This window comes from Pristis pectinata, chromosome 23 (genome assembly GCF_009764475.1).
Source record: "Pristis pectinata isolate sPriPec2 chromosome 23, sPriPec2.1.pri, whole genome shotgun sequence".
Classification (NCBI taxonomy): domain Eukaryota; kingdom Metazoa; phylum Chordata; class Chondrichthyes; order Rhinopristiformes; family Pristidae; genus Pristis; species Pristis pectinata.
Genome location: NC_067427.1, coordinates 6,170,372 through 6,184,237, shown reverse-complemented (window position 1 = coordinate 6,184,237; position 13,866 = coordinate 6,170,372). Strand labels below are relative to the sequence as shown.

The 13,866-nt window shown below is 38.0% G+C and overlaps 1 protein-coding gene across 5 annotated transcripts in view; it reads left to right on the top strand.

The window, feature by feature from the left end:
• The window catches only part of mapkap1 (MAPK associated protein 1), a 197,556-nt gene that overhangs the window by 24,999 nt on the left and 158,691 nt on the right, over window positions 1–13,866 (top strand). For 4 of the 5 annotated variants that reach the window (XM_052037365.1, XM_052037363.1, XM_052037364.1 and 1 more), the window contains 3 exons: window positions 6,504–6,828; window positions 8,288–8,380; window positions 9,932–10,080. In XM_052037365.1, the coding sequence (XP_051893325.1) occupies window positions 6,570–6,828; window positions 8,288–8,380; window positions 9,932–10,080 (501 nt within the window). In that variant the 5' untranslated portion in view covers window positions 6,504–6,569. Of the gene's footprint in view, window positions 1–3,382; window positions 3,510–6,503; window positions 6,829–8,287; window positions 8,381–9,931; window positions 10,081–13,866 lie in introns of those variants that run through there. The other variant, XM_052037366.1, reaches the window with a different exon arrangement.

Here is a 13,866-nt window from a genome sequence, read left to right as displayed (position 1 = left end):
GTTATAGATGGGTGAATTTGCCATGGGCAAATTATTGAGGCTGAGGTCAAATAGGTTTATCCCTCATGGTTCACTCACTACATGCCTCAGATTCAGTGTGGCAGTTGTTCTTCAGGTCTCGGCAAACTTGGTCAGTGGCAATACCACCAAACCACTCTGCATTGAAGTCTCCCACCCAGTGTAGGTTCTGCACCCTTGCTGCTGCTTTGTTTCTTCCAAGTGTTGCTCAACAGTGAGTAGCATGGATTTATCATTTGATCAGTTATCAGGAGGTTTCCCTGCCAAAAGTTTCTCTGTGTGAATCTGCCACGTGGTCAGAAAGGTGTGTGATCCGGTGAGAATAACTGTCAGGCTGTTTGACACTTCTGTGGGTCTGATGGTCTGGCATCTTGATGGTGCCAGACTGGCAGATTTTCCAGATTATTGGATATTACTTGTGTTAATTCACCAACACACTTCTAATTGACCTTTTTTCAGATGTTATACAGTTGTGTCAAATTTTCCAATGAACTAGGTGAGTTTACAGGGACCAGGGTGAGGTTAGTGAATGTGGGAGCAGGTGCTGAACCATTGAGAATTTGAGCAATGGGATAGGGGATTATTTGAACTTTATTGTACTGTGTGTAGGTCTCTTGCCCAAATGGCCATTGTGTCTAATCCATGCATATCTGTATTCTACTGTGGATCATTGAATTTTGGAACTTGTTTGGGACACTTTTTTTGTAAAAATTTTATTGATAACAGTCCCTGTAGGGACTAAATTGCCCTCATCACCAGAAAGCAAAATCAGTTAACTTAACAGAAAATCTCCCAGACCCATGTTTTGCATAGCTCGGTAGCCGTGGCGAAATAAGTGGTAACATCTAGAACAGCACCTTGCTGTTCAGCACTGTTACATATTTACAAGCATAAAGTGGCCCAATTGGCTCAACTTGTGAGCACTTGCTGTCTCATCTACTGATTTTCTTTTTCCTTTTGCATTTCATCCACAATTTCCCTCCTTCCTCTTGTACTCTTCAAGATTTTCCTTAAACCAACAGCTTCAGCCACGTTAATTTCTTTGCATACAAATATGAATTTTCTGCTTTTTTCATATTTGGTTATTCATTTTTTTGCAGTTATGTCTCCTTGTGCACTAAAATTGGAAACTCTTTCTCCACATGTAACATACTGAACCTTCATTGTCAATTTATGACACACAAGGAAGTCATTTAAGCCATTGTCTGCCAGTTGGGGGAAAAAAAAGAAGTTACTCAACTGATTCCTATCTTCTAGCACCAGATCTGGAAGTCCTGCAGGTCACAGCTCTTCAAAGTATATATCCAAGAGAGATTTGCCTTTGCCACCCTTTTACCCAATGAGTTCCAACTGCTTGCCTGGCTTTTGGTGAAAAACCTTTTCTCCTCCCCTGTAATTCTTAGACCAGTTACTTTAAATTGTATATGTTCAATTGAGTGTTTCCCTCGGCCTCTGTTCCAAAGGAAGCAGCTCCCAGCTTATCCAATCTTTCCTCATAACTAAAATTTTCCAGTCCTGACGTCCTTTTAGATACTCTGAACCCTCCGATACAATCATAATTGTATAACACCAGAACTGTATGTAGTTCTCAAGCTATGGCCTAGAGTTGTGCACAGTTCTTACCAAAAGCCTCTCCTCTGAAGTTAGCAGTTCTCCAATACTCTGGAACCACCTCTAGAGAGATTATTGAGTGTAATGCCACCAGCTTTCCCTGCCATGGATGTACTTTGAATTCTCTCGTATATTTTCCAATATGGCCAGATTCCTGCTGTCATAGTTGAACTTTAATGAATAGATAATAATTGCCTGAGGATGCATACATCCACCTGCCAGCAGTCTGACCTACTTTCATAGGCATTTCATATAGATCTGGTAGATTGGATGTGTTGTGCATTCTTTTTGCCCTTTCCTTTACCCTGACCCCCACCTAGAGATTATTGGCTCAATCTTCAACTGTCAGGGCTTTGTGCTCCGGGATGTCCTGCATAAATTCTTCCAACACTCCACTTCCCTTCTCTATGATCCCACAACTTTTGACCAAACTTTTCAAACTTAAATTTTTACTGTGTGCGTGGTGTTTACCTTTCCTTGTATGCAACTTTCTGCCTTGAATTGAACTGTGCAAATATGGGTTGTTCCAACTCTTCTCTGATGCATTGAGAAAAGGGATCATTTGGGTTAACGGTTGTTTGAGTATTTTTTTAGAACTTATCTAAATTTGGTCAAGGTGCAACAAAAAATTTCTTTTGTTGGCTTTATAGATGCATTCTTTTTAAGGTTTACATAAACATAAAAAATACAGATGTTTCCTGTATGGTAGCTTATCATGTAAGTATTAAGTTCACAATGAGAAAGCAAAGTAAAAGTATTGTTGTTTAAGTTAACCAACGACAGTTGAATTCCAATTGAATTAGATGCATAAGTTGGCCAAATTGCCTCCTGGTGTTATCAAGTGGTACCTGCTAGATAGTATCCATGTAGACTTCTGGTGAGCGCAGGGTTTATCTTGGCTAGAGAATTGCTAACTTGAATTTGAGGAACCTGCAACCTCAAAGAAGTTATCTTTATGTACTGAATATGTACACAACAGCAAAAGGAACCAAAGGGATGTGGGAAATTTGTAGGAACAAGACATTGCATTGGACTCTTTTCTGAGTTCCAGCAATTCTGCTGAAAAGAGCATTTTGAAGTTCTCATTGAAACATTGACCACAAACGAAAGCTAAACAAAAATTTGTTGACTTGAGCCTTTCATGTGGTGCATTTGGATAATGTTATGTGGTAGTGCTGTGTGACTGAAGGAACAAGTTGTCATCGTGTTTTTCAAAAAAATCATCTGTTCGGTATCTCACTGAAGGCCAATGTGAGCATTTAGTTGTACATTGATTCAAGTGCTTCTGTGCAAGACTGCAGTGTTACCGAAATTGAGCTTTGAGCTGGAACTTGTATTTTGCTATTCATGAATTATGTACGTAGTATATTCTACCATATGCGATACTGAGTATTTTTTATGAACCTTGGGCAGAATTCAGTGTGAACTGAGTAGTGCCGTTCTCTTAGTGGTGTTTAAAACAATCTGGTTTGCTTTCTGGAGATTGGAGATTGAAGTGGAGGAAGGAAACGATGTTTTAAATGTGCGTTGCTGTAATTAGTTGGTCTTCCCCCCCACCCCAACTGCTTTTTAAAAGCTCTGACTTCCTGCTAATATGTCCAGAAGAGGAAATGAATGAGAATAAAAATACATTTGGAACTGGTGCATGGGTGAGGAGTAGTGTAAGGCTTCGGTAGTCTGCAGAAGAACTTGGATGCATTTATTCATTATTCTCAGCTTGCATTTTGTACTTAATTGTTTGAGCATACAATCATTTGTTTCAAGTTTTTTTAAAATCAAAAGGCAAATTTGTCAGTGTCAAAGATAAAATAATTGAAAAAGACTATAGAATACAAGTCATAAGGCAGCTGATAATATTGGAGGAGTTGCATCTTTCCTTGGTGAGTATCCTGCCACAATGAGCTTGGGTCACCACAGTGAGCTTTATGAATGTAACTCTGCAAATACAGCTTTGCTTTTGCCATGTTTAAGGAAAAACTTGCATTCCTGTTGCATTTCTCATGGTATCAGTACCATTCTAAAGCACTTTGTAGTTGTTTAAAATTTTTAAATTACATTCACTGTTGTCCACTAGGAAAATCAACAGGCAATTTGTGCACAATAAGCTTCCATGATCTCAGTTTGATACTTGGGTTGTATTGAAAAAGACATTTCCTGTTGAGCTGATACACTTCACTATTCTCTTGTACTGAATTAATTGCTTTCCTGTAAACAATTGGTCAGCCAATGTTTTTTCCTCTTGTTTTATGCAAATTTTAAAACTTACTGACCTCTGATTCAAAGCATGACTAGCATCCTTTTGATATGATATTTGCTCTTAAAAACATTAAGTTGTGTCGCATGCCATCAATCTGAGCTTATTTTGTACCATCAGCACTGGGATGTTATATGATAATAAAAGATCTGCTTGAGCTGTACGTCAAGGGGACCAGGTAAATTGGCCTTTGAATCATGGATTGGCCTGTGTGGATGTGGGAATCTACCATTTTTCACATCCTTGTACTGTTGCCATTGTAGGTCATTGTTCTTAGTGTTTCATTTGCTGAAAGCCATGGGTTGTGAATCCTTGGCATCTTCTCGCAATTGATCTTCCATATTGCTATATGACATAAATTGAAACTGAAATTGTTCATCGGTGTATGCAAATGGATCAAAGGTCCACTCTGGATTTTGTTGACTTCATGAAATTGGCTGGTTGCTCTGCTGTCACCTGATCAATCACCTTGCCGGAGTTGAATTTTGTGTTAATGGTTCCTCAAGATATCCAAGTGCAAAGAAGTATGCAAGGCTGTGTACGTCATGAAGATAAGAAATACATGCTACATATTTTACAGATCGCAAACAAGTGGGGCTTCAGTTCAGAAAGATGGGTTATGTGACCAGTGGTGGCCAATGATACACCCAACAGTGTCTTCTCCAAAAAATCTTGCTGTGCATTGTTAGTACAGAGCAAGATGCTTCCTTATGGCTATGCCCTCTGGTCTGAGGCACAACTGGGATGACTAGATTGGCCTGGTTTTCTTTGGTTTTCCTTGGAGCAGAGGAGGCTCTGATATAGGTATGCTCAAATTATGAGAGGCATAGGTAAGGTAGATAAGTTTCACGTGGCAGTTGTGCCTCAGACCAGAGGGCATAGGCTTAAGGTGAAAGGTAGAAGGTTGAAAGGTAAACTGAAGAAAGAATTTTTCACTTGGAGGGGAGTTGTAATCTGCAATGCACTGATTGAGAAGATGGTGGAGGCAAGTTCTCTCAACACTTAAGAAGCACCAGAGTGAGCACTTGAATCACCAAAACACACTGTTGGTAAATGGAATTAGTGTAAATAGGTACTCGATGGTCAGCATGGACGTGTTTATGCTCCTTTGTGGACTGCAGTGATGAAGTACTTAGAGTTGCAGAATATCACTTGGTTGACAAGAATTTAAGACTAACAGCTGCCATGTATGGTTGAAGCAGATGCCACTGACACAATTCAAGGGACATGAGGGAGATGGGAACGAAGTAATGTGAGCCAAGGTGGGACACCATTACAGTGGCAAGAGACCCGTTGAATATGAAGCCCAGCATGGACCAGTTGAGCTGAATAGCCAATTTCTGTTCTTTTGGTTCTATCTAAATTTATCTTTCTTGATGTACGACTGGTATAGCTGCCCTCATGATTACATTTTTCCAAATAAATTGTACCTTTGGCCGATGGTAGCAGAGCCAACGACCAATTCAATGACGTTGATAGAAAGGAGAATCTGGAATGGAAAAGGAAGTTGCGCAGTCTCTCTGATTTGCAGTCAGTTGCACCCACACTTGTCTTCAATTATGCTTTCAATTCTCAATAATGCAGGGTTGGAAAATCGACTCCAAGCAGGTCCTTGGGAGCCAATATTCATAACTTGAGCAATTGCAACCTCCCTGAGAACATTGGCCCAATGGAACAATAGTAAGGAGATGCAAAATTACAGCTTTCCCCATTCATGAGGGTTACCTGCCTGGAGGGCCAATTTACCTTGACCTTGGGATTGTACATCACAGAAACAGGCCCTTGAGCCCACCATCATCATGCCAACCATCAAGTAGCCATCTGTTCTAATCCTATTGACTGCTGCTTGGTGCATAGCCTTCTCTGCCTTGGCAATGGAAGTGCTCGTCGAGATATTTAAATGTTGTGAGAGCCTCTGCCTCCACTTGGCCTACAGCTCAAACAGGTTTTTTTTTGCAGCACAACGTTTCAGTGCTAATGGTGAAAGGGGTGAGATGATTTGGTGCTCGGGGTAACATCCATGATGAAATGATCTGTATGAATGCATGCAAAATAGTTTTTCACTGTATCTTGGTACATGTGACAATAATAAACCAATGTACCTTTAAGAGGGACATTGGTGGCCTCTTGGAGGGGGAAGGGTGGGGAGCAAATGAGCAGTTTGACATGTATATGTCATCAATGCAGTAAAGCCTGGTCTTCAATCAATGAACACCCTGCCACTGAAAGTGAGGGTTAGTCCTCTTTGATAGTTGCGCAATGGCTACCCCATGCTAGGAGAACTGACACACGTGCATCTTTCAAACCTGTCAGGATTTGAGTGCAAGCAAGTCAGCCAAGTCATCCTCAACCTTAAAGGGACTGCTTGAAAAAGGTGTGTGTGTGTAAAAACAAGTAGACGAGCATTAAAATTTGCAATTTTTCAGTTGGTGCCCTTTCTGTAAAGAGCATTCTTGCATCTGACATTGCTGTTACATATTTTACCCCAGGAATTCTATATTATTATAAGGTATGTCAATCTGATAATAATTATTGGGTAGAAGTTTTTGTCAAAATTTTGTTTCGTGATATCAGTTGCAGTGCTCTGCAAATTTATCCTATTTATTTTGTGTATTTTCAGCTCAGCTTTCAGGATGTAACATGGAAGAGAGAAAATAACTTTCAAAGAAGCTGCTTCATCAAAAGAATGGCCTTTCTGGACAACCCTGCTATTATCTTGGCTCACATCCGTCAGTCACATGTCACAAGTGATGACACAGGGATGTGTGAAATGGTTCTTATTGACCATGATGTTGATATGGAGAAAATGTATGCTCCTGTATCCAGCAATTTCAGGATGAATGTGCAGGGGGAAGGGAGTGGTGAGACTCAGGGTTATGACTACTCGCAATCAGTTGACATTACCTCAAGCTGGGATTTTGGTATTCGGAGACGATCAAACACAGGTAAAACCCTAAATGCATCTTGGGTGAGTAAGAAGTGTTACTAGTCTGTAATGAGTTAATTTTATCTCCATAACTGCACAGTAATGCTTCGTAATCCTGTTATGTTGATTCTTTGAAGTAAATTAGTTTTAAGTCTAAAGTAGTATTTTGCTTAGAATAAACTCTGTAAATTAGTAAAATAGACTGTCTATTAGTCTTGTAATAAATAGGGATTTTGGGACATGATCAGGTTGTGTGGTTTGAAAAATTTGACATTTTTAGTGTGCCATAACTTGTAAGAATGTGGGCATTTGAGTGGGGGAGGGGGTTACATAAGGTTTGTGTGGCAATGTTGTAACTCGAGACCAAGAAGGTGCTGGTTTCACCTCTTCATGGCACTGAAGTAGACACTTCACTATTTTCCCTGCAGGATTCTGGCTTGCTGCTGAATAGCAAGTGATTTCTCTTGTGGCTCTGCTCCCCACCGCACCCCACCCTTATCTCCACTCTATATGTTTATCTTAGTAACATCTTTATTTGGAAAATAATGTGCAGCTTTTAAATGCGAGATATGGTATTCAGATCTAATGAGATTTAAAAGTGCCTTAGTACACTCAATCTATTTAATAGAATTTGCTGCTATATTTCAATAGCGTCAGACTTGAGATTTCCAAAAAGTAATTTTCCTGAAGGTTTCAGGTTAAACTCCTCAATTTAGTGTACTGTTCGATGTATCTAATTTATGGCAAGATTATGGTCACTTTTCTCTCTATTTTAAAAAGTCTGCTCAGAAAGATGGTTCATGATCCAAAAAAAAGCAGGCAGTGTATATTATGGGAGGAGGAAGTACAGTCGAAAGGCTCCTATTTATAAAGTTACAATGTGTTTGTGTGAGCAACATTGAATACAAGTAAAACTAGCTGCACTTCCTTTGGGTCCAAATTCGAACAGGATTTAGTGTTTGTTTCCACTTTGCACTATATTTGAGACACATAATCCATTGATATTTTAGTTTGATCGTAAAGTAATAAAATACTGCACAAGGAATTCAGTTCACTTTTGAGTTTAAGAAAACCCAGGTAATAATTTTATTCCTTGTAATCTGATAGTCAATTGACTTTTACCAACCATTAACATTTCGGGAAGAAACATTATTAATGATTTATAGTTGTGAACCAGATTATTAATCACACATGTTTTTACATTTTAATATTCCCTGCACTGTTGAAACTCTTTATGAGCTCTATTAATGTTTTATGTCTTTTAAATTCAATTATTAATCATGGACACTTTCAGAATTTTGTTGGTATTTGCATAGCTGTGGTGTCATCTTTGAAAATTTATGAGCGTTTGACATAGTTATAATACAATATAAAATACCCATTTAAAATGTGTAATTGTATTTCATTATGACACTTTTATTGCTGACTTTCTAAGACAGAGATTTTGGTTTTTTAAATATTTTTCCCCCTCTCTGCAGCTCAAAGGCTTGAACGATTACGAAAAAGAACGACAAAAATCAGATTAAATGTAAAAATTATTCAGTGGAAAGAAAGAAACACTATACTTTCAGGTAAGGCATGTTTTGGGTTGTTGTATGGAATTTGATCCTGCACTGCAAATCCTGATTTCAATATTTCCATTATTTTAGTCTTAAAGTTATTTTAAAATAACCTTTCAAACTAAAATTATTCTCAATATTGATTTAAAAAAGTGTTGCTGAACATGGAACAGAGTGAAAGTACTGCTTAAAAAATGAAAACTTTTGAAGTTAGTTGCATGCAATATGCAGTTATGCTGTTTTAAAAATTTAATCTCAAGATCTGTTTTGAAAATTTAATATTGGCAAATAAAGTTAATGTGGCAAAGAAATTACTGCAGCATATTTTCAGTGTATGTTGTGGGTTGGAAGAAAAAGTGTGATATGTTTTAATGGGTAATGGTTGAAAAGTCCTATGAATGCTTTTGATTAAAATCACATTGTATTGATTTTTGTATGCACATAAAAATAATAATTTTATTCAATATTAATTGCAGAGATGGCAAGATTGTAAAGCACTCGATACTTGGTTTTTACTTTGAGTTGATGGCTTTTGATTGAATGTAGCTCCAAAGCACAGATTTTGATAGAAAGTGTGACAGACAGGAGCAAGTTGAAAAGTTTGTCTGTGGCAAAAGTTCAAAAGATTGCGAGTTTTATCTTATCATAGTGTCATCAGCTGAAACTTTATATTTTGCTCAGGTGCACACAATTGATGGTTCACAACACCAAAAGAGCAGTCATTGCTGCAGTCACTCAGTAAAATTCCCATCATTTTGAAGCTCCATTAACTACTGTCCATTTTTGTCAACCTGCAGAGTTCAGTGTCTATTTTGATAAGTCTCGTTTTAGAAATCCTGTGATCATGAAACACATTGAATGGCATCAGTGTAGATACATGGTATGAATAAAGTCATGCTTGAATCTTCCCTAAAAAGTGTTCATGAAATACTTTATGAAGATGGTGCACTTGATAAACTTAAGTTTTAATTTGGGTGGAAATAATGCATACAAGTTAAGAAGATGAGCATTTAACTGCACTTGCTGTTCTCTCCAATTGTGTATGTCATAAATTCCATTGAAATTCAATTCTGTGTTGAAGTTCCTTCTTAGAAATATAGTTGCTAATACTTGATTAATGCAAATGATTTAAAAGGATGTGGCACAAGTTAATAGCAACTTTTAACATGAAGCATTCACTTTGAAAATTGCTTTTTATTTAATTTCTGCTTAAATAGAACTTTTAATAACATGAATATTGGTTACCCCTGCAAACCTTTTACCTTCACTTTTATTTTTATTATTTGCTTGTTTATAAACTTCATTTATTTGATGTACCTTGCGTTCTGTGCAGTTGTCACTTGTTCTTCAGGGCCTTGGGTCTGAGACAGACTTGAATACGTTGTCAGGCTGGGAATATTTAAGGTGGTGTACCCGAAAATAGTAAAAATTGTCTGGTTTTACTTGTATTAAAGCACCAGGGCACGTGCATCACCTTCAGGACTAGAAAACAATTTGTTTTAAACTTCGTGGGTAATTAGCTTGTGGTGATCAGGTATTCAAAAGCGGTTCTTCCTATTTCAGCTGAAGAACTAGGTTGCTTGTTTGAAAAGAAGGACTTCCGTGCAAAACCACTGAATACTGGAACATCGTCTATGCTTTCTGTACGACTTGAACATTGTCCACAGCAGCTGAACAACCCATTCAATGAGTATTCCAAATTTGACGGCAAGGTGGGTGCAGTATAGAATTTCATTATATTGCATTCTTGTTAGTCGGTATGCCATTGGTATATAAACAAAATAAAAGTTGTATCCCCAAATCAAGATTGTTGGATAACCAGCAGTAAGTCACTACTTTTCAGGGATTCATTCAGTAACCTTAGAATTAACAAGCCGAGTGTTTGATTGTGCTGACTTGAACTTGTCATCTCTCCAAAGCAGAACAGTTGAATAAATAAGTCTTAGGAGATTTCCTCTGTATACTATTAGTAAAGTTATAATTGTATTTACAAATCTGCTAAAAGTAGTTCAGAAGAAATATTCCTCATTATGGAAATGATATGAGTTCACAATCAACATTGCCGTTGCACTTTCGACTTATTTCTGCATGCTCCCCACCCTAATGTAAGCTGCTTTGTTATTTAATAATCTTTGAATAATCCATTTTACTGCCTTTCGACTCTGTTCAAGTCGTCTGCTTAATAGTTAATGAATAAAGCAGCAAGTGTTTTAAGGGGTTTTTATTCAACCCTAACTCTGCTTCCCATTTAAGATAATTTCAAAAATAAGCATGGTGAAAGTTTTGTCAGCTGTAAAGCAGTGGTTCTCACGACTGACCTCAAAGTTGGCAGATAAGATTTGCAGTTTCCATGGTATGAACTTCCCCTTTTCTGATATCAAAAGGATCCTTGGTTTCTCTCAACACTGGTACCAAGTTGGCTGAGTAACCAATCGTTAAACAATTCAAACAATCAGCTAGCCACAAAGAGAGAGAGCTCAATTTCCAGCCTATTTTACTTTAAAACCCATTGTTTTGAACTATTTCTCAAGAATTTACAATTCTCACAATTACTTTCAAGCTTCAGAGATTGCTAATCAGTTTTTATGGCTAGGTATACAATTTAAAAGTTCACTTAGGCATATATAAAGGTTTTTTAATTTTAAAGTCATTTTACAGCAAGAGTAGTTCATAAATAACAAAGTTTCTAAGTGCTTGACAGATCATTTATTTCCCTTGATTGCTCTGGAGAAGACATAAAACAGAACACCCTGTAAGGAAAAGCTGAAAGCAATTTTGGCATTTCTAGAAGTTGCTATCACTTGCATGGGTAGTGATGATATTTTACAAGTCATGTTGTGAAAGGGGAAATCCATGTTTTACCATTGCAGCAAATTGGGACCTGTATTTATGTTGTTTTTTATTTGAGAAACTTAACCAGTTTATTCTTGTCTGAATGTGTGCATTATTTGGGATTTTCTAATTTTCCCTTCTAAGATGAAAGATGCATGTTTCCATCAGTTTTTTTTCCACGCGGAAGGTCAATCGTCCCGGCGAGTTGAGGCGCAAAAGCAGCCCCCACGGTTTTAATTTCAGTTCTGCCTACCCTTCCAATCGACCGTGGAACAGCAAATGCAATCCCAAGATTGTTGGGGGCAGGATGATATCACACATCCATTGGATGGATCAGGATTTGCTCAGGAGTTGACTGTTAAGGTTTAAAGATGTCATTTGTGCATCAGGTGGCAATGTCAGCCAGGACCAGTCTTGTTTTAGGTGCCTATATGCTCGGTGGCAGGTTAGAGCCCAGTTCTTCCATTAGATAGAAGGTGTTTGTTTGTAAAAGTGATTTCCGTGCAAGCTTTCCATCAGGATTCTTTGGTATTGTAGAAAAGTGTTGCTGCATTCATATCTAGAGGGGTCCTGGAAGAAAATTCACCCAAGTTAGTTAGTTTTGACTCCACATGTTTTTTCACCACAATGTCATGATAGTTAATTTTCTGGAAAGATGAAGGAGAGTCAGTAATAAAGGGGCAATGGTCATCACTGATGTCCATATAGATGTAATAATCTGTCATATGGATTTTCCTTTTTACATCATCGCTTGTAAAATGTATTCAGCTGTCAGGGGATTCCTGCTTTCAATGAACATTGAAATCATCAAGCAGACTAAGCAGTTGATTTCATTTAAGAATTCTCACAACAGGATGGGAAGGGCAATGCACTTTTTCTCTTGGTGAAAATACTTTAGAGAGCAAAATGATCCAAGAAAGAAAAATGCTGAAAATAAAGGGAAATGTTGAAATATAAATTGAAAAAAAGCATTTTGCAACTTAATATTTTGTGTAGAAGAATCAAAAGGATCAAGTTACTTTTTTAGTGAGGGTAGTTCATAGATTGGTGTTCATACTGTTCAGTGTTGTGGTGATTATATTGGAGGAGACTTTTTCTGTGGAAAAGCAGGTAATCATTAACAGCCATTTCTAGATTTGTGTTTAATTGCATATGTTCTCCAGATTTGCTCTCAAAGCTTGTCCATTATAGTGTCTTGCACTAATGGCCTTGTATTTTTGTGGCAAATACTTGTGTGTTGCTGATTTTTTTCAGAGAAAACAAATGATGCATGTGCATTCTACCCTCAACCAAGGAAGCCTTTGTTTTGCTGCTCTAAGTTGACACAAACTGAATTATATCGTGTGCTTTGTTGCAGTTTCTTTCAACTGCTTCCTAGACTTTAAACAATGTTTAGAGAATATCAAAATGAAACCAGCCTAGATTAATAGAAAACTGTTTTTACCTGGAGAGTAAGCTTCATTTTCAGTTTTTGCATGGGTTTCCAAGTTAGAGAATTGTTACAAACTTGGGTTACTCTTGGTGAATGTTCCTTTAAGATAGAGCATAGTGGTGTGTGTGTGTGGGCGTGGTTACGACAACAGGAGATAAAGGACGTAATGATGTTTTTGAAGCAGTCAGTCAGAGTCAGTCTGAAGAAGAGAGAGAGAGAGACAGCAGCCTGCTAGTTTCTCTATCGATGGATGAGAAACAATAACTGTGCCTGTCACTCCGATCTACGTGTGGATTATTGGAGTAATCCGGTGGAGTCTGCTTTGTCGTTAACCTGTAGAAGGAAACAGGTATTTGTGTGGATGGCCACGATTCGAGAGCCTTTCGGGGTGAGGAAGATGCAGTGGAGTGGTCACTGCTGAGTAAACACTGAGGTGTCGTTTGGGTTCCATCGTGGAACATTTGGATTTTGTAATTACTCTCTATTCTCTCTCTCTACATCTACGTTTTGTCATCAGTCAATGGTGGTTGTTGAAGAAGCCTTTGCTCATGTTTCACCTTATGGTTTGCTGAACTGAACGTTAAGAACCATTCCTGGACTTGGAGTTTGCCACACACGCACTACAAGTTTAGTTTTGGGGTTAATGTTTAAGATTTAACATTTTTACTTCTAACATTCTAACATTTCTACTTTTATTTTTCTTATCATAAGTAGCTATTAATAAAGTAGCTTTTAACACTGAATCATGACTCGGTGTGTTTCTTTTGTTGCTGGTTCGTAACAAGAAGTTACAGATTTAAGTTGCATGTAGTGGATCAGCACATGGGAATGTGACTTTATAGTTATTATGGAAACATTGTTGTGGGATGGGCAGGACTGGTAAATAAATGTTCTCAGGTACTGATGCTTCCAGTGTGAGAAAGGTGGAGGTAAGAGAGCAGGAAAGGTTGCACTATTGATTGGGGAGAACTTGGAGGATATCCTAGGAGGAATGTTCAGCGAGGCCATATGAGTAACATTTAGAAAATTTTTAAAAAAGTGCTCACTTTGGGTTTATGCTGTAGGCTCTCCAATAGGCAGTGGGAATTAGAGGAGCATACATGCCGGGAAATCAAAGATGGGTGTAGGAGTAATAGGGTTGTAATAGTAGGTGATGTTAATTTCCCTGATATTGACTGGGATTACCTTAGTGCTAAGGGGATAAATTGGGGCAGAATTTGAGTGTGTTCAGGAA